Source organism: Salvelinus alpinus, chromosome 10 (genome assembly GCF_045679555.1).
Source record: "Salvelinus alpinus chromosome 10, SLU_Salpinus.1, whole genome shotgun sequence".
NCBI classification, from domain to species: Eukaryota; Metazoa; Chordata; class Actinopteri; order Salmoniformes; family Salmonidae; genus Salvelinus; species Salvelinus alpinus.
The window spans coordinates 68,713,163-68,732,311 of NC_092095.1; the positions used below are offsets into that span (position 1 = coordinate 68,713,163).

General features: G+C 51.0%; 1 protein-coding gene across 1 annotated transcript; it reads left to right on the forward strand.

Moving 5' to 3' along the window:
• Positions 1 to 442: 442 nt before the first annotated feature.
• Positions 443 to 14,953, forward strand: LOC139532747 (transmembrane protein 47-like). The gene is made up of 3 exons (XM_071330744.1): positions 443 to 838; positions 11,750 to 11,890; positions 13,257 to 14,953. The coding sequence occupies exons 1-3, from the start codon at positions 613 to 615 to the stop codon at positions 13,433 to 13,435; spliced, it is 546 nt and encodes a 181-aa protein (XP_071186845.1). The 5' UTR covers positions 443 to 612; the 3' UTR covers positions 13,436 to 14,953.
• Positions 14,954 to 19,149: the final 4,196 nt, after the last annotated feature.

Genomic DNA, 19,149 nt, shown 5'->3' on the forward strand with positions numbered 1-19,149 from the left:
AGCTGCCTGCCTGCTGCCTGCCTGTCTGTCTGTTGGCTGCCTGCCTGCCAATCTGTTTCTCTGCCTGTTTGTGTGTCTAATTCGAAGTGAGTGCATGTTTATTGCAGTGTCTTTGGGAGACTTAATGCTGAAGCAGTGACTTTTCCTCCCCTGGCTATAATCAACGGAGTCAGCAAACTTCAGTCTCTGGCCTGTCAATAGAGTGATTGCAACACTGTCACTATCACTGATGCAGAGAAACCCACATAGATTTCCCTTGCCAGCTTTCACTTTCTAATGTCAGACCAGCGAGTTGTGGAGAGAAAGGCTCAAAAAGACCCTGAAGACCGGTGTATCTTGGAGAGAATTTTCAGGCAGCGATGTCATTACGTCACTGCTGGAACGGAGGAACCGGTGCGCTGCACTGGCATCATCATCAGCTACAGCGCAGCGGCAGAGCGGTAGGAGCGGCAGCGGTGGGAGCCCAGACTCTCTCTCTCTCTCGTCACCAGTGACCCCTTTAGATTCTACATGTAAACACGGATCATTGGGGGAATTCTAGAAGCCAAAACTCGACCTCAGATAGCAGCATAACTCCCTGGCGAGTCTCCCAGTCAGCGGAAACCTGCAACAATGTCTTCATCTGTTAGCGAGACAGAGGAGGTGCGCGTCTCGGCGCTGACGCCTTTGAAGTTGGTGGGACTGGTGTGCGTGTTCCTGGCGCTGTGCTTGGACGTTGGAGCCGTGATGAGCCCGGCATGGGTGACCGCTGACGACCAGTACTGCTTCTCACTGTGGGAGGCGTGCTGGAAAGCAGCTTCGTCTGAGATCTGGCAGTGCAACAGCACGCTGGAGTCAGGTGGGTGAGACCCAGTGGCGCGACCGTCATCTGTAGCCTAACCAACTAATTATAGCGCAGGATTCACCTTGCTTTGTTTCTGGTTACTGGTTTCCATTCATACATAGTCTAACCTATGATAATATTGATGCTATAAAGAGGGAATTGAGAGGCTGGTGTACAGTCTGCATAGGTGCAGTAAGTTGTGCCTTTACGGAGATTCAGTTAAGTCCTGTCGCCATGACAAAGCATCTCTTGTGGGAGTCTCTCCGACGGCCCGGTGCTGCTTTCTTCTCCGTCCCCCGTCATCTGTTTGACGCTGTTTCCCACACCCACCTCTCCGCTCCCTGGCCAGCTCACACACAACTGCTGCTTCTCTTTAAGTCTGTTTGGGATTTTATTTATTAAGCAAGACAGGCTAATTTTAGGATTTTATTTGGGTCGTCATTATCTGTTGTTGAAGCAGCAGCTACTCTTACTGGGCTCCACACAGAACGTCAAACATGACGTAATAAATAACTATAATAGACCAGAACAGCTCGAGGACAGAATGACATCCGTTTAAAATCAATGTAGAAATTCACAAGGACCTGTGCTGACAAAGCACTCAGGACAACCATATGATTCTACATAGACCAGTTATTTAGGTCAGGTAGGGGAGGGGCGTTGTGAGGTGTTGTTTTAATTTTTTTTTGCCTGGTACATTTTTGATGGGGGGGGTTCCATGTAACCATGGCTCTATACAATACTGTCTGGTGGGGTATGTATGTCAGTCAGAACTATGTGTTATTTGATGATACAGACAATTTGGTATTTTCATCACAGCAATATTTCTCATAAAAACAAGAAGTGACACAGTCAATCTGTCTTCTACTTTAAGCCAAGTGAGACTGGAATGCATCTTGTTGATATTAGCCCTCTGTTTACAGTGACGGGCAAGAGGTGCTGCTCTGTTCTGGGCCAGCTGCAGCTCTCCTATGTCCTTCTTTGCAGCTCTCCTATGTCCTTCTTTGCAGATCTCCTATGTCCTTCTTTGCAGCTCTCCTATGTCCTTCTTTGCAAATCTCCTATGTCCTTCTTTGCAGATCTCCTATGTCCTTCTTTGCAGCTCTCCTATGTCCTTCTTTGCAGCTCTCCTATGTCCTACTTTGCAGCTCTCCTATGTCCTTCTTTGCAGCTCTCCTATGTCCTACTTTGCAGCTCTCCTATGTACTTCTTTGCAGCTCTCCTATGTCCTACTTTGCAGCTCTCCTATGTCCTTCTTTGCAGCTCTCCTATGTCCTACTTTGCAGCTCTCCTATGTCCTTCTTTGCAGCTCTCCTATGTCCTTCTTTGCAGATCTCCTATGTCCTTCTTTGCAGCTCTCCTATGTCCTTCTTTGCAGCTCTCCTATGTCCTTCTTTGCAGCTCTCCTATGTCCTTCTTTGCAGCTCTCCTATGTCCTTCTTTGCAGCTCTCCTATGTCCTTCTTTGCAGATCTCCTATGTCCTTCTTTGCAGCTCTCCTATGTCCTTCTTTGCAGCTCTCCTATGTCCTTCTTTGCAGCTCTCCTATGTCCTACTTTGCAGCTCTCCTATGTCCTTCTTTGCAGCTCTCCTATGTCCTTCTTTGCAGCTCTCCTATGTCCTTCTTTGCAGATCTCCTATGTCCTTCTTTGCAGCTCTCCTATGTCCTTCTTTGCAGCTCTCCTATGTCCTACTTTGCAGCTCTCCTATGTCCTACTTTGCAGCTCTCCTATGTCCTTCTTTGCAGCTCTCCTATGTCCTACTTTGCAGCTCTCCTATGTCCTTCTTTGCAGCTCTCCTATGTCCTACTTTGCAGCTCTCCTATGTCCTTCTTTGCAGCTCTCCTATGTCCTTCTTTGCAGCTCTCCTATGTCCTTCTTTGCAGCTCTCCTATGTCCTTTGCAGCTCCTGACTACATAACCAGGCAATAGTCAAGATTAAACCAGAGCTGCAGGACTTGTTTGGTTTAATGTGGTGGTAAAAAAAAGCAGAGCATCTCGATCACAGACAGGCCTCAAATATTTACTTTAAAATGTGTATTTTTCTTGCCTCAGCCATGTCCCGCCCCTGTGCCTGGCTTGCAAATTCACCTACAGGTGAAATAGTTGAGCTTTACGAACTCTTTGGGGAGGAGGAACCTTATTTGCTCATTGGAGACGCGCTTTGGGAAGCGTGGGATATTTTCCACGCCAGCTCACCAATCCAGCTGGGGCTTTTTCGTTCCGCTTTTGTTTTCCAGAAATGAGTCTTTGTTGAATTCCCACGTTTGCTCTCTCAGACAGCCAGCAGCATAACTTTGAGCAGCACATTCCCAGGGGGGCAAATGCCTGGAGATTAGTTACTAGGGCTACTGGGTGCTACATTCACACACTTGATTTGGATGTGATGGGGTCTCCTTTCCCCAGAGGATATGAATGGCCGGCCTGAACCCCTCTTCTGAGCACGGAGTCACTTTCCCCAGAGGATATGAAGGGCCTGACTGAACCCCTCTTCTGACCACGGAGTCACTTTCCCCAGAGGATATGAAGGGCCTGACTGAACCCCTCTTCTGACCACGGAGTCACTTTCCCCAGAGGATATGAAGGGCCTGACTGAACCCCTCTCCTGACCACGGAGTCACTTTCCCCAGAGGATATGAAGGGCCTGACTGAACCCCTCTTCTGACCACGGAGTCACTTTCACAGTTATACATTTCCTCTTCACATTTGTCTCAATTTCTCACATTTTGTATAAATAGTTTATCTGGATTTAATTCAGTTTCTGCAGTTGTTTTATGTTGTTATCTGGTGTAATTTACATTTGTTAAATGATATATTATATTTTCAGTCTCGGCTCCAAAGGAATATGTTGATGTTCTTGACTGTATATGCTGTTTCAAAATTCTTCTCGTTCACTGAAAGTGCAGCCTGGACTCATCCAGCTGTGGCCTGTGGCAGGCCTCTCCCTCTCCCAATCTCTCTGTCGCTCTCTCTCGCTCTCTTTCTCGCCCTCACCTCTCTCTCTCCCCATCTCTCTGTCTCTCTCTCTCGCTCTCTTTCTCACCCTCACCTCTCCCTCTCCCCATCTCTCTGTCTCTCGCTCTCGCTCTCTTTCTCGCCCTCACCTCTCTCTCTCCCCCATCTCTCTCTCTCTCTCTCTCTCTCTCTCTCTCTCTCTCTCTCTCTCTCTCTCTCTCAATTCAATTCAATTCAATTCAATTCAATGGTTACATTGGGCAGGAGGTTAGGAAGTGCAGCTCAGTTTCCACCTCATTTTGTGGGCAGTGAGCACATAGCCTGTCTTCTCTTGAGAGCCATGTCTGCCTACGGCGGCCTTTCTCAATAGCAAGGCTATGCTCACTGAGTCTGTACATAGTCAAAGCTTTCCTTAAGTTTGGGTCAGTCACAGTGGTTAGGTATTCTGCCACTGTATACTCTCTGTTTAGGGCCAAATAGCATTCTAGTTTGCTCTGTTTTTTTCTCTGTAGGTGATGGCTTTGTTATGGAAGGTTTGGGAATCGCTTCCTCTCTCTCTCTCTCTCTCTCTCTCTCTCTCTCTCTCTCTCTCTCTCTCTCTCTCTCTCTCTCTCTCTCTCTCTCTCTCTCTCTCTCTCTCTCTCTCTCTCTCTCTCTCTCTCTCTCTCTCTCTCTCTCTCTCTCTCTCTCTCTCTCTCTCTCTCTCTCTCTCTCTCTCTCTCTCTCTCTCTCTCTCTCTCTCTCTCTCTCTCTCTCTCATATATATATATATATATATATATATATATATATATAGGGTGTGTTTCAGACAGATCAGTCAGTAAGAGACCATTTTGTAGAGAGAGAATGAGTTTATCCCGTGTTTTGACCAGAGGGGGTTTTCTGTAATGACGATGCTGCCACTTAGAAATTCAATTAAAATTCTAATAGTTTAATGACAGCTCTATCTCTTCTGTAGATCTCACTATCTGATTCAGTGCTAGTCCAACTCCAACACACACACACACGAACACCAAACTCTCCAGTTAATGCATGACTGATCCACAGTGATGTGCTGCTGCTGTTTTATCCCCCTTCCTCCCTCCTCCTTTTATCCTTCCCCCTATCCCTCCCTCCTTTCCTCCTTCCCTCCATCCCTCCTTTCCTCCTTCCCTCTATCCCTCCCTCCTTTCCTCCTATCCCTCCCTCCATCCCTCCCTCCTCCTTTCCTCCTTCCCTTCTCCTTCCCCCTATCCCTCCCTCCTTTCCTCCTTCCCCCTATCCCTCCCTCCATCACTCCTTCCCTCCTTCCCTTCTCCTTCCCCCTATCCCTCCCTCCTTTCCTCCTTCCCCCTATCCCTCCCTCCTTCCCTTCTCCCTCCCTCCCTCCCTCCCTCCCTCCCTCCCTCCCTTCCTCCCTCCCTCCATTCCTCCCTCCCTCCCTCCCTCCCTCCCTCCCTCCCTCCCTCCCTCCATCACTCCTTCCCTTCTCCTTCCCCCTATCCCTCCCTCCTTTCCTCCTTCCCCCTATCCCTCCCTCCATCCCTCCTTCCCTTCTCCTTCCCCCTATCCCTCCCTCCCTCCCTCCCTCCCTCCTTGGAGGACAGGATCATTCCTCTCCTATGTCAGGATGTTTTTAAAGAGCCTGGCTAGTTTGACTGACCTATTTTTTCAGACTTTCTTCACACTGGTGAATATTTCATGTCAGACACTGATTCGCTGCGGTCGGTCGCTCCGTGTGGTAAGGATACCTAGCTCTCTTTAAGGACAGGCAGATTGGGCTCAGGGCAGACTAATATCCTCTTCTCTCTGCATCTCTTCACATATCTCCTCTCCTCTCATCCTCTCTGCTCTAACAGAGAGAGGTCCCCAGAAGATTCTGGTCTATTTGTGGCCTCTCAATGAACACTGGAAAATAATATGGTGATGGTTTGCATCCCACAGCCACAGTCAGAGAAGGACCTCCTAGGACAGGAGAGTCAAACTCATTCCATGGAGGGCTGAGTGTCTGCAGGTTTTTGTTTTTTCCTTTCAATTAAGACCTACACAACCAGGTGAGGGGAGTTCCTTACTAATTAGTGACCTTAATTCATCAATCAAGTACAAGGGAGGAGTGAAAACCCACAGACACTCTGCCCTCTGTGGAATGAGTTTGACATAATGTTCCTGCTGACATTAATGGAGTCAGGGACTATGGAGACGTAGAGACATACACACACACACACACACATGGACATACACACACACATGGACACACATGGACACACACACACATGGACATACACACACATGGACACACACACACACACACACACACACACACACACACACACACACACACACACACACACACACACACACACACACACACACACACACACACACATGAACATACACACATATGGACACACACACACATGGATACACACACGAGAATACACACACACACACACACACACACACACACACACACACACACACACACACACACACACACACACACACACACACACAGATGTGTGCACAAGTACAGGCAATTTAAGACGCAATGTATGGATAATCTTTAATACCTTTCCTGTAGTCAAATGACCAACTCGCCCTCTAGTGGCCTCATGGGGGGAATGTTGTTCATATTATTCAGAATTTCATCATTAATACACTTTTTTAAATGTCAAACGGCTTTGTTTTATTTCAGTTTTCTGTGATGTATATAAAGTGAAATATTGGGATGCAAATTCAAAATGTAAAACATTTCAACTTTATATCTGACATGATACCAGGTGTCTTCTTTTGTTAAACCCATAACCATGTGTGTGAGGTGGATACTTTTGTTACAAAGTAGATTTGTTTAAGACCACCAAGAAACACTCTGTGTGACCCTGGTTTAACCCACTGCAGTAAAAGGTTGATCCGTGTAAGAAGTGACCAGTCAGAACCTCTAATAACCAAACAGTGATGAGAAACATGTCCAGGGCTCTAATCCAGGCAGTCACATGCTGCTGCACATTCCTTCCTTTAATCCTACTGAGGTGTGAAACCATCGAACAGGGTTCCTACTGAGGTGTGAAACCATCGAACAGGGATCCTACTGAGGTGTGAAACCATCAAACAGGGATCCTACTGAGGTGTGAAACCATCGAACAGGGATCCTACTGCGGTGTGAAACCATCGAACAGGGATCCTACTGAGGTGTGAAACCATCGAACAGGGTCCTGTGGAAGAGAGAGGTTCAACACCACATCTCAGTGAGCTTCTTTCACATGGCTCTTCAGAGTCACTTTGAGTCCATGGTCTAAATGGTATTGTTCCTGTTAGTGGCTGCAGTTCTTTAAAGTGGGAACCACAATACACATGTAGTTGTTGGTACCGACCAGAACATGAAGACCTCTCAGTGGTCTCTCTTCCTCTCTCTTGTTCCCCTCGTAACCCATCTCCCTGCCTAGTGTCCGTGTCCGCCACTGGTCCACTCCCTCTCTGACCATACAGTCGGACCACTACACAAACACACAGTCCATCCAACCAGCATGACTCCCTCAGCCCCGGTTCTGGAACTAACCATGTCTTCTGATAGGCTGAGAGAGTAGTGACCGTGGTTCACTCCCCAACTGACCGTACGGTCCGACCATAACACAACCATGTGGTCCTCTTTATAACCAGGCTGACTCCCTGGCTGTGTCTTCTGATAGGCTGAGAGCAGTGACCGTGGTTCACTCCCCAACTGACCGTACGGTCCGACCATAACACAACCATGTGGTCCTCTTTATAACCAGGCTGACTCCCTGGCTGTGTCTTCTGATAGGCTGAGAGAGTAGTGACCGTGAGAACACCGTGACTACAGCTGAAACATAAACCCCTCCAACGTTAGGCTCCTCCTCTCTGAGGGCATCCCAAATGGCACACTCCCTTTGACCAGGGTCCTATGGGACACCCTATGGGCCCTGGTCTAAAGTAGTGCACTATAAAGGGAATAGTGTGCCATTTTGGACACAGCCTCTGGTTAATGCATACAGACAAGGGTACAGTTAGTGTGGGAAATGGCCAAGTCCCTCTTCATCTGTTGTAAACCACTCTGACTGAGAAGAGGGGATCTCAGGGAAGATAAACACCCACAACACTATAAATGTTTCTTCAGGTTTCATCATCAATGTCCTGAGTTCTTGTTGTTTTTCTCCACTCACATCGCTGGAAGAACTGTACATGCTTTCCTCCTGTAGATCTTTAAGTGTGTCCTCTCCTCCCCTCTCCTCCCCTCTCCTCCCTTCTCCTCCTCTCTCCTCCCTTCTCCTCCTCTCTCCTCCCCTCTCCTCCCCTCTCCTCCCCTCTCCTCCTCTCTCCTCCCTTCTCCTCCCTCTCCTCCCTTCTCCTCCCTTCTCCTCCTCTCTCCTCCCTTCTCCTCCTATCTCCTCCCTTCTCCTCCCCTCTCCTCCCTTCTCCTCCCTTCTCCTCCCCTCTCCTCCCTTCTCCTCCCTTCTCCTCCCTTCTCCTCCCCTCTCCTCCCTTCTCCTCCTCTCTCCTCCCCTCTCCTCCTCTCTCCTCCCTTCTCCTCCCTTCTCCTCCCTTCTCCTCCCCTCTCCTCCCTTCTCCTCCTCTCTCCTCCCCTCTCCTTCTCCTCCCTTCTCCTCCCTTCTCCTCCCTTCTCCTCCCTTCTCCTCCCTTCCCCTCTCCTCCCTTCTCCTCCCTTCTCCTCCCTTCTCCTCCCTTCTCCTCCCCTCTCCTCCCTTCTCCTCCCTTCTCCTCCCCTCTCCTCCCTTCTCCTCCCTTCTCCTCCCTTCTCCTCCCCTCTCCTCCCTTCTCCTCCCTTCTCCTCCCTTCTCCTCCCTTCTCCTCCCCTCTCCTCCCTTCTCCTCCCCTCTCCTCCCTTCTCCTCCCCTCTCCTCCCTTCTCCTCCCCTCTCCTCCCTCTCTCCTCCCTTCTCCTCCCTCTCTCCTCCCTTCTCCTCCCCTCTCCTCCCTTCTCCTCCCTTCTCCTCCTCTCTCCTCCCTTCTCCTCCTCTCTCCTCCCTTCTCCTCCTCTCTCCTCCCTTCTCCTCCTCTCTCCTCCCTTCTCCTCCCTTCTCCTCCCCTCTCCTCCCTTCTCCTCCTCTCTCCTCCCATCTCCTCCTCTCTCCTCCCTTCTCCTCCCTTCTCCTCCCTTCTCCTCCCCTCTCCTCCCTTCTCCTCCCTTCTCCTCCTCTCTCCTCCCTTCTCCTCCTCTCTCCTCCCTTCTCCTCCTCTCTCCTCCCTTCTCCTCCTCTCTCCTCCCTTCTCCTCCTCTCTCCTCCCATCTCCTCCCTTCTCCTCCTCTCTCCTCCCTTCTCCTCCCTTCTCCTCCCTTCTCCTCCCCTCTCCTCCCTTCTCCTCCTCTCTCCTCCTCTCTCCTCCCTTCTCCTCTCTCCTCCCTTCTCCTCCCTTCTCCTCCCCTCTCCTCCCTTCTCCTCCCCTCTCCTCCCTTCTCCTCCCCTCTCCTCCCGTCTCCCTTCTCCTCCCCTCTCCTCCCTTCTCCTCCCCTCTCCTCCCCTCTCCTCCCTTCTCATCCCTTCTCCTCCTCTCTTCTCTCTTCTCCTCCTCTCTCCTCCCATCTCCTCCCATCTCCTCCCTTCTCCTCCCTTCTCATCCTCTCCTCCCTTCTCCTCCTCTCTCCTCCCTTCTCCTCCTCCCTCCTCCCTTCTCCTCCCTTCTCCTCTTCTCTCCTCCCGTCTCCCTTCTCCTCCCTTCTCCTCCTCTCTCCTCCCTTCTCCTCCTATCTCCTCCCTTCTCCTCCCTCCTCCTCCTCTCTCCTCCCGTCTCCCTTCTCCTCCCCTCTCCTCCCTTCTCCTCCCCTCTCCTCCCTTCTCCTCCCCTCTCCTCCCTTCTCCTCCCCTCTCCTCCCTTCTCCCTCCTCCTCCCTTCTCCTCCCATCTCCTCCCTTCTCCTCCCATCTCCTCCCTTCTCCTCCCTTCTCCTCCTCTCTCATCCTCTCTTCTCACTTCTCCTCCTCTCTCCTCCCTTCTCCCTTCTCCTCCCTTCTCCTCCTCTCTCCTCCAGCCTCCTCCTCTCTCCTCCCTTCTCCTCCTCTCTCCTCCCGTCTCCCTTCTCCTCCCTTCTCCTCCTCTCCTCCTCTCTCCTCCCTTCTCCTCCTCTATCCTCCCTTCTCCTCCTCTCTCCTCCCCTCTCCTCTCCTCTCCTCTCCCCCATCATCCTCTCCCCTCTCCTCCTCTCTCTCCTCCAGCCTCCTCTTCCCCATCCATCCTCCTCTCTTCTCTCCTCCAGCCTCCTCTCCCCCATCCTCCTCCCCTTCCCTCTCTTTTCTCGCATCCTCCTCCTCTCTCCTCTCCTCCAACCTCCTCTCCCCCAACTTCCTCCTCTCTCCTCTCCTCCAGCCTCCTCTCCCCCATCCTCTTCCTCTCTCCTCTCCTCCAGCCTCCTCTCCCCCTTCTCCTCTTCACAGAATCTAGCCAGTCACCATGATTGTCCAGGAGATAACCCAGCCAGCTGTTTGTAACAGATTGATCGTCTCTATTTCCTGTCCTTATCTGACCACAGTGTCTACTATAACTACTGTACACAGCTGCTGCTGGACCTCTCACTAAACCAATATTTATTACTGACTGAAGACTTTTCTAGTCCCTTCTTCTTCTATTTATGTTGGTGGGTTGTGGGTGGGGTTGTAGTTGTGGGTGGGGTTGTAGTTGTGGGTGGGGTTGTTGGTGGGGTTGGGGTTGTGGGTGGGGTTGTAGTTGTTGGTAGGGTTGTAGTTGTTGGTGGGGTTGGGGTTGTGGGTGGGGTTGTAGTTGTTGGTAGGGTTGTAGTTGTTGGTAGGGTTGTAGTTGTGGGTGGGGTTGTAGTTGTTGGTAGGGTTGTAGTTGTTGGTAGGGTTGTAGTTGTTGGTAGGGTTGTAGTTGTTGGTAGGGTTGTAGTTGTGGGTGGGGTTGTAGTTGTTGGTAGGGTTGTAGTTGTTGGTGGGGTTGTAGTTGTTGGTGGGGTTGTAGTTGTTGGTGGGGTTGTAGTTGTTGGTAGGGTTGTAGTTGTTGGTAGGGTTGTAGTTGTGGGTGGGGTTGTAGTTGTTGGTAGGGTTGTAGTTGTTGGTGGGGTTGTAGTTGTTGGTGGGGTTGTAGTTGTTGGTGGGGTTGTAGTTGTTGGTAGGGTTGTAGTTGTTGGTAGGGTTGTAGTTGTGGGTGGGGTTGTAGTTGTTGGTGGGGTTGTAGTTGTTGGTAGGGTTGTAGTTGTTGGTAGGGTTGTAGTTGTGGGTGGGGTGTAGATGTTGGTGGGGTTGGGGTTGTTGGTGGGGTGTAGATGTTGCCTTGCCTGTATGTTGTTAGTGGGGTTGTGGGTGAGGTTGTAGTTGTGGGTGGGGTGTAGATGTGGGTGGGGTTGGGGTTGTAGGTGGGGTGTAGATGTTGCCTTGCCTGTATGTTGTTAGTGGGGTTGTGGGTGAGGTTGTAGTTGTGGGTGGGGTTTGGGTTGTAGGTGGGGTGTAGATGTTGCCTTGCCTGTATGTTGTTAGTGGGGTTGGTTGAGATGATGGCAGATTGATGTTGATAACATGCCAACATGCTCTTTAGTCAATGATGTGTGTCAGTGAGATGCGGGTCAGCGTCTCTATCGTTCCCCCCCCCTTTCTCTCTCCCCCTTCCCCTCTTCCTCTCTCCCTCTTTCTCTCTCCCCCTTCCCCTCTTCCTCTTTCTCTCTCCCCCTCTCCCTTCCCCTCTCCCTCTCTCCCTCTTTCTCTCTCCCCCTCTCTCCCTTTCTCTCTCCCCTCTTCCTCTCTCCCCCTTCCCCTCTTCCTCTCTCCCCCTCTCTCCCTTTCTCTCTCCCCCTCTTTCTCTCTCTCCCCCTCTCTCTCCCCCCCCCTCTCCCTTTCTCTCTCCCCCTCTTTCTCTCTCCCCCTCTTTCTCTCTCCCCCTCTCTCCCCCTCTCCCTTCCTCTCTCCCTCCCCCTCTATCTCTCCTTCCCTCTCTATATCTCTCGTATGCTACTCCCCTCTCTTTTCCCTCCTCTACCTCTTTCCTTAACTCTATATGTATTCTCTCTCTGTAGACTGGCAGATCGCCACCCTGTCCTTGTTGCTAGGCGGAGCTGCTCTGGTCCTGCTCTCCTTCCTGGTGGTCCTGTTGTCCGTGTGTATCGGCTCTCGGAGACGCTTCAACAGACCGGTCGCTGTCATGCTGTTCGCTGCAGGTGAACACACACACACACACACACACACACACACACACACACACACACACACACACACACACACACACACACACACACACACACACACACACACACACACACACACACACACACACACACACACACACACACACACACACACACACACAACAACATTGCTGTACAACATTAAAACCCATTCAGTCTGTCTACAAACAGGCTCTCAAAGTGCTTGATAGGAAGCCCAATAGCCATCATCACTGTTACATCCTCAGAAAGCATGAGCTCCTGAGTTGGGAAAATCTTGTGCAATACACCGACGCATGTCTTGTATTCAAGATCCTAAATGGCCTGGCTCCCCCTCCACTCAGTACTTTTGTTAAACAGAAAACCCAAACATATGGCAGCAGATCCACAAGGTCTGCCATGAGAGGTGACTGTATAGTTCCCTTAAGGAGAAGCACCTTTAGTAAATCCGCTTTCTCTGTGAGAGCTTCCCATGTCTGGAATACACTGCCATCAGACACACAACTGCACCACCGATCACACTGTCACAAAAAACATGAAGACATGGCTAAAGGTCAATCAGATTTGTGAACATAATCCCTAGCTGTGTATTGCCGCTTTCCATGTCTGTTGTCTGTAGCTTGTAGGGTGAGGAAACACTTTGTTGCTTTTATGGATTTTGTCTTGTTGCTTTTTGTCCTATGTTACTCTGTCTGCATGCTACATCTTCCTTGTCCTATGTTTCTCTGTCTGCATGCTACATCTTGCTTGTCCTATGTTGCTCTGTCTGCATGCTACATCTTGCTTGTCCTATGTTACTCTGTCTGCATGCTACATCTTGCTTGTCCTATGTTGCTCTGTCTGCATGCTACATCTTGCTTGTCCTATGTTACTCTGTCTGCATGCTACATCTTGCTTGTCCTATGTCTCTCTGTCTGCATGCTACATCTTGCTTGTCCTATGTTTCTCTGTCTGCATGCTACATCTTGCTTGTCCTATGGTGCTCTGTCTGCATGCTACATCTTGCTTGTCCTATGTTGCTCTGTCTGCATACTACATCTTGCTTGTCCTATGTTGCTCTGTCTGCATGCTACATCTTGCTTGTCCTATGTTACTCTGTCTGCATGCTACATCTTGCTTGTCCTATGTTGCTCTGTCTGCATGCTACATCTTGCTTGTCCTATGTTACTCTGTCTGCATGCTACATCTTGCTTGTCCTATGTTTCTCTGCTTGTGCTCATTGCTCATTGATTGTCTGTATTGTAACTGTTTTTAATAACCTGCCCAGGGACTGCGGTTGAAGATTCAACCCTTCAATATACCCCTTCAATATAGATATGATATATGTGTATCAGATGTCCTCTGTTTCCCTCTGCTCCAGTGGTGTTGCAGGGCTGCAGTCTGGTCCTCTACCCCATCAAGTTCACTGAGACCATCAGCATGAGCATATACCACGAGTTCAACTGGGGTTACGGCCTGGCCTGGGGCGCTACCATTTTCTCCTTCGGCGGGGGGATCCTCTACTGCCTCAACCCTAAGAACTATGAAGACTACTACTGACCCTGCTGGACTGTACCACTGTGCCCCCTCCCTCTGTAGTCGCTGGCTGTCATACATATCCTATACTGTATAATGCTAATGCTCGCTAGAGACAGGTAGACACAGAGACACAGAGAGATGCGCACACACTCACACACACACACACACACACACACACACACACACACACACACACACACACACACACACACACACACACACACACACACACACACACACACACACACACACACACACACACACACGTCAGCATACAGTATTTCCTGGGGAAGCAGGCAGCGGCTCAGTGCTGGGGTGGATGGATGATGTCACAGTATGTAGTACCCTGCTCTGTACTCTCTCTTCAGTCAGAGACTAACAGATAACAGACTGACCAATCAGATCACTCTATCTGTCCTCAAACCCTGGGACAAGGACTCACTGAAGCACTGTTACCGACCAAGTATTACTTACAAGGCCTTAGGGATAAGGATGAGGCTAAGCTCGGCAAACCCAGAAGGAAAATCTGGTGCCAGCTACCATTTATGTTACGTAGTCTGTCCATGAGAGATTAGGATGAGGCTGCCTGGCAAACAGACTTGTCTTCTCACTGGTAGGCAGAGACAGACTGGGATGACCAACACTGGTAGGCAGAGACAGACTGGGATGACCAACACTGGTAGGCAGAGACAGACTGGGATGACCAACACTGGTAGGCAGAGACAGACTGGGATGACCAACACTGGTAGGCAGAGACAGACTGGGATGACCAACACTGGTAGGCAGAGACAGACTGGGATGACCAACACTGGTAGGCAGAGACAGACTGGGATGACCAACACTGGTAGGCAGAGACAGACTGGGATGACCAACACTGGTAGGCAGAGACAGACTGGGATGACCAACACTGGTAGCTTGGCATGTGAAGGCGAGGAAGAGATGGCCCACAGGACACCAATGCCACTGTCGTCTACAGTATATCTCCATGGAAGTATGAACCCCCATATCTAGCTATAGTTGGGGTCAATTCCATTTCAATTCCAGTCAATTCAGGAAGTACAATTCCACTTGTCTCCAATACTTTTTAATGAGGAATTGGATTTTGGTTTACTCTCTGAAATGATTGGAATTTAAATGGAATTGACCCCAACCCTGGTAAAGAGGAGGTTTGGTACGTCCCAATACCCCAAAAACAGGGGTTTCCTTCCTGTCTTCATAGCCAGTGAAGAGCACAGAGTCAGACAGGGAGCCGTTGAAGACCGTTTAGGACAAAGCCCAGAAATGTGGTACTTGTCTGTAGCTTATGTGGTCTGTCTCATCACAGCTTTGTCAGGTTTTTGTTATGTAGAAATGTTACGTGGTCTAGAAGAGAAGACATACAGATTGCTTAGTTTATGTCTGGTAACACAATTACTTGTCCAACAATAATCCAATGAAATGTAACCACACAAATCAAATATTATTATTTTAATGGACATCCTACAGTAGATTGAGGGGTAAATTGTTCAATTCATTAACACAATAAAGTAAGTCAAATAACCCGTCTCTTCCTCTCATTAGATAACAGGAGCGGCTAATCAGCGGTGGGCAAACTTTTTGGCTCGAGGGCCGCATTTCTTTGGGATCAATTGTTTAAAGTCAATTTGCGGGGGCCTCCTGATTGGCGCAGCGGTCTATAGACCCGGGTTCGAAGCCAGGCTGTGTCACAGCTGGCCGTGACTGGGAGACCCATGAGGCGGCGCACAATTGGCTCAGCGTTGTCCGGGTTGGGGGAGGGTTTGACAGGCCGAGATTTCCTCGAGATGTCCTTGTCCCATCGCGCTCCAGCAGCTCCTGTGGCGGGGCGGGTTCATGCACGCTGACACGGTCGCCAGATCTACGGTGTTTCCTCCAACACATTGGTGCGGCTGGCTTCCGGGTTAAGAGGACATTATGTCAAGAAGCAGTGCAGCTTGGTTGGGTCGTGTTTTGGAGGACTCCCAGCTCTCAACCTTCGCCTCTCCTGAGTCCGTACGGGAGTTGCAGCGATGAGACAAGACTGTAACTACCAATTGGATACCACGAAATTCAGAAAAAAGGGATACCATTTAAAAAAAACAATAATAATATTTTGTCTGTGGCCGGACTTTGCCCCCCCCCCCCCCCTTGGGCCCGATACTTTAACTCCTCCACTTATCTTCACACTTCATTTCTGATCCGTTGAGAACGTCTTTGTATTTTCTCTTTAGATATCATCGAACTATTCCCAAGCACCTGCATCAAGCAAACTGACAGCGCTGTTCCTTATTTAATCCATTGATCTGAATTCACCTCAACTGACTTCAGGTCTTCAGTCATTATCTGTCCAAGTGGGCTGTATTTTGGATACTCAGCCGTTCCTGCCGTAACCAGCTCCTTGAAGAAGACACTGCTGTGCACAGGGGTTCCACTTTAACTTCAAAGTGTGTGTGTGTGTGTGTGTGTGCGTGTGTGTGTGTGTGTGGTGTGTGTGTGTGTGTGTGTGTGCGCGTGTGTGTGTGTGTGCGTGTGCGTATGTGTGTCAGTTTAAACCTTGTGGAACTCTAACCAGAAGTCTCTCCTCCTGCTCTGCCTAGCAACTCACTGCATTAGGCTGTTCTCTCCTCTACCTGGGGGGAAGCTTTGATCCCACATCAGGCTTAGAAGACCTTCACGTGTCCCAAATGGCACCCTAGTCTCTATATGGTGAATTACTTTTGACCAGGGTCCATAGGGATCATAGGGCTCTGGTCAAAAGTAGTGCATTATATAGGCAATAGGGTGTCATTTGAGACACACACCATTCTCTTTCACAGGTTGTAATTTATAGGGAGTTCAAAAACAAACATGTAGCAATACTGCCACCTACAGGACAATCTGTGCACTTACCTTAAATGTTTCCTTGGCTGGTTTTCACACCTCTAGTTGCATACAGCCTGTCTTCCACATGGGACCACATGTCAAATACAATGAACATGTTTGAAGTTAATCATGAACATGATTATTGCCCTACCATGAATGTGACTATTTTAATGTACTGTACCTGGGCTGCCTTGTACAGTAACATCTGACTATGAACATTGGCTACAGTGGCCTAAGGCTGTTACAGACCATTCATTCTGCTCCAGTCATGAGTATCCTACTGTAGTTTGAGCTGGACTATGCTGCAGTAAAGCGCTGTTTGTGTAAACAGATCATGTTGTGGTGTTGTAATGCTGGGAGGAAACTCTCACGCTACAGGGACCCACAGCTGTGGCTCTCCCTCCCTCCCTCCCTCCCACTGCTGCTGCTGGCCCTCCCTCCCTCCCTACTGCTGCTGGCCCTCCCTCCCTCCCTACTGCTGCTGCTGGCCCTCCCTCCCTTCCTACTTCTGCTGGCCCTCCCTCCCTCCCTACTGCTGCTGCTGGCCCTCCCTCCCTCCCTTCCTACTGCTGCTGGCCCTCCCTCCCTCCCTACTGCTGCTGCTGGCCCTCCCTCCCTTCCTACTGCTGCTGGCCCTCCCTCCCTTCCTACTGCTGCTGGCCCTCCCTCCCTCCCTACTGCTGCTGCTGGCCCTCCCTCCCTTCCTACTGCTGCTGGCCCTCCCTCCCTCCCTACTGCTGCTGCTGGCCCTCCCTCCCTCCCTCCCTACTGCTGCTGGCCCTCCCTCCCTCCCTACTGCTGCTGTCCCTCCCTCCCTACTGCTGCTGCTGGCCCTCCCTCCCTCCCTACTGCTGCTGGCCCTCCCTCCCTCCCTACTGCTGATGGCCCTCCCTCCCTTCCTACTGCTGCTGGCCCTCCCTCCCTCCCTACTGCTGCTGCTGGCCCTCCCTCCCTTCCTACTGCTGCTGGCCCTCCCTCCCTCCCTACTGCTGCTGCTGGCCCTCCCTCCCTCCCTCCCTACTGCTGCTGGCCCTCCCTCCCTCCCTACTGCTGCTGTCCCTCCCTCCCTACTGCTGCTGCTGGCCCTCCCTCCCTCCCTACTGCTGCTGGCCCTCCCTCCCTCCCTACTGCTGCTGTCCCTCCCTCCCTACTGCTGCTGCTGGCCCTCCCTCCCTCCCTACTGCTGCTGGCCCTCCCTCCCTCCCTACTGCTGATGGCCCTCCCTCCCTCCCTCCCTCCCTCCCTCCCTCCCTCCCTCCCTCCCTCCCTCCCTCCCTCCCTCCCTCCCTACAGCTGCTGCTGGCACTCCCTCCCTCACTACTGCTGCTGCTGGCCCTCCCTCCCTCACTACTGCTGCTGCTGGCCCTCCCTCCCTCCCTACTGCTGCTGTCCCTCCCTCCCTCCCTCCCTCCCTCCCTCCCTCCCTCCCTCCCTCCCTCCCTCCCTCCCTCCCTCCCTCCCTCCCTACCTACTGCTGGCCCTCCCTCCCTCCCTACTGCTGCTGTACCTCCCTCCCGCCCTACCTACTGCTGGCCCTCCCTCCCTCCCTACTGCTGCTGGCCCTCCCTCCCTACTGCTGCTGTCCCTCCCTCCCTCCCTCCCTCCCTCCCTCCCTCCCTCCCTCCCTCCCTCCCTCCCTCCCTCCCTCCCTCCCTCCCTCCCTCCCTCCCTCCCTCCCTCCCTCCCTACTGCTGCTGGCCCTCCCTCCCTCCCTCCCCCCCTACTGCTGCTGGCCCTCCCTCCCTGCCTCCCTACCTCCCTCCCTCCCTACTGCTGCTGGCCCTCCCACCCTCCCTCCCTCCCTCCCTCCCTACTGCTGCTGGAACCTGTTGGCCCTCTGGCTGCTGCAGCCATCTCCAGTCCTCTGGGGGACAGAAAGAGGGACGTACCAACAGATGTATGGATAGACAGGCAGGCATGGCCAGACAGAGGGACAGAAAAACAGTCAGACAATCAGACAGTCAGATAGACAGACAGACAAACATTGACACAGACAGTCAGACAGACAGCCTGAAAGACAAATAGACAAACAGTCAGACAGACAGTCACCCAGACAGACAGATAGACAAACAGTCAGAAAGACAGCCAGAAAGAGTCAGACAGTCAGCAAGACTGTCAGACATTTAGACAGTCAGACAGTCAGTTAATCAGAAAGACAGTCAGAAAGACAGTCAGATATATAGACAGTCAGTCAGCCAGCCAGAGAGACAGACAGACAGACAGACATTCAGTTGCCTGTTCTGTCATCTTTAATAGGCCTGGTCACATCACCTCCTTGGAACTTAATCCCTCAGCCACTTCATCTGCATTCTGAGAATTGTTCACATCCTCCTGGACCACCCACATATAAGCACACATACAGTAAATACACACACACACACACCAATTATTCTTGTGCTGTAATATAGGACACTGCTGATCTGACCATTTGGCCTAGAGGCTACTTACTCAGGACAAGTAGACCACTTCCATGGAGGTGGGACCTCCGGCACCTGCCCTTCTTTGAACTCTCCCCCATACAGAAACAAACAGACAGGTGATGAATGGGTTGTAGAACCTACATGTGTGAAGCTATATCCATCAACCAGGGTTCCTCTAAACCAGCTACACCTGTCTCCTCGTGGGATGTTGAGGATATGCTCTGGGATCTGAACCTGTATAAAGGTCTGGTTATAACTTGTGACATATACACACAAACACCAAGTATACATAACCTGTAGCCCTAAAACCTATTTTCAAAATATGGAAATTCATCTTGGTATGATCATCCATGATTAAGTTGATTTGAGTGGTTTGGACAGTTCACTCTGCCAGCGCGTGGCACCATCTTATTAAGGCAGCTGCGCCCTCTCTTCTCCCCGGTTCCCCGTGCAGAC

Coding starts and splice junctions, on each gene's coding strand:
- LOC139532747 (XM_071330744.1), top strand. CDS start 613: ATGTCTTCATCTGTTAGCGAGACAGAGGAGGTGCGCGTCTCGGCGCTG. Junction 839..11,749: donor CAACAGCACGCTGGAGTCAG/GTGGGTGAGACC, acceptor CTCTCTCTGTAG/ACTGGCAGATCGCCACCCTG. Junction 11,891..13,256: donor TGTCATGCTGTTCGCTGCAG/GTGAACACACAC, acceptor CCTCTGCTCCAG/TGGTGTTGCAGGGCTGCAGT.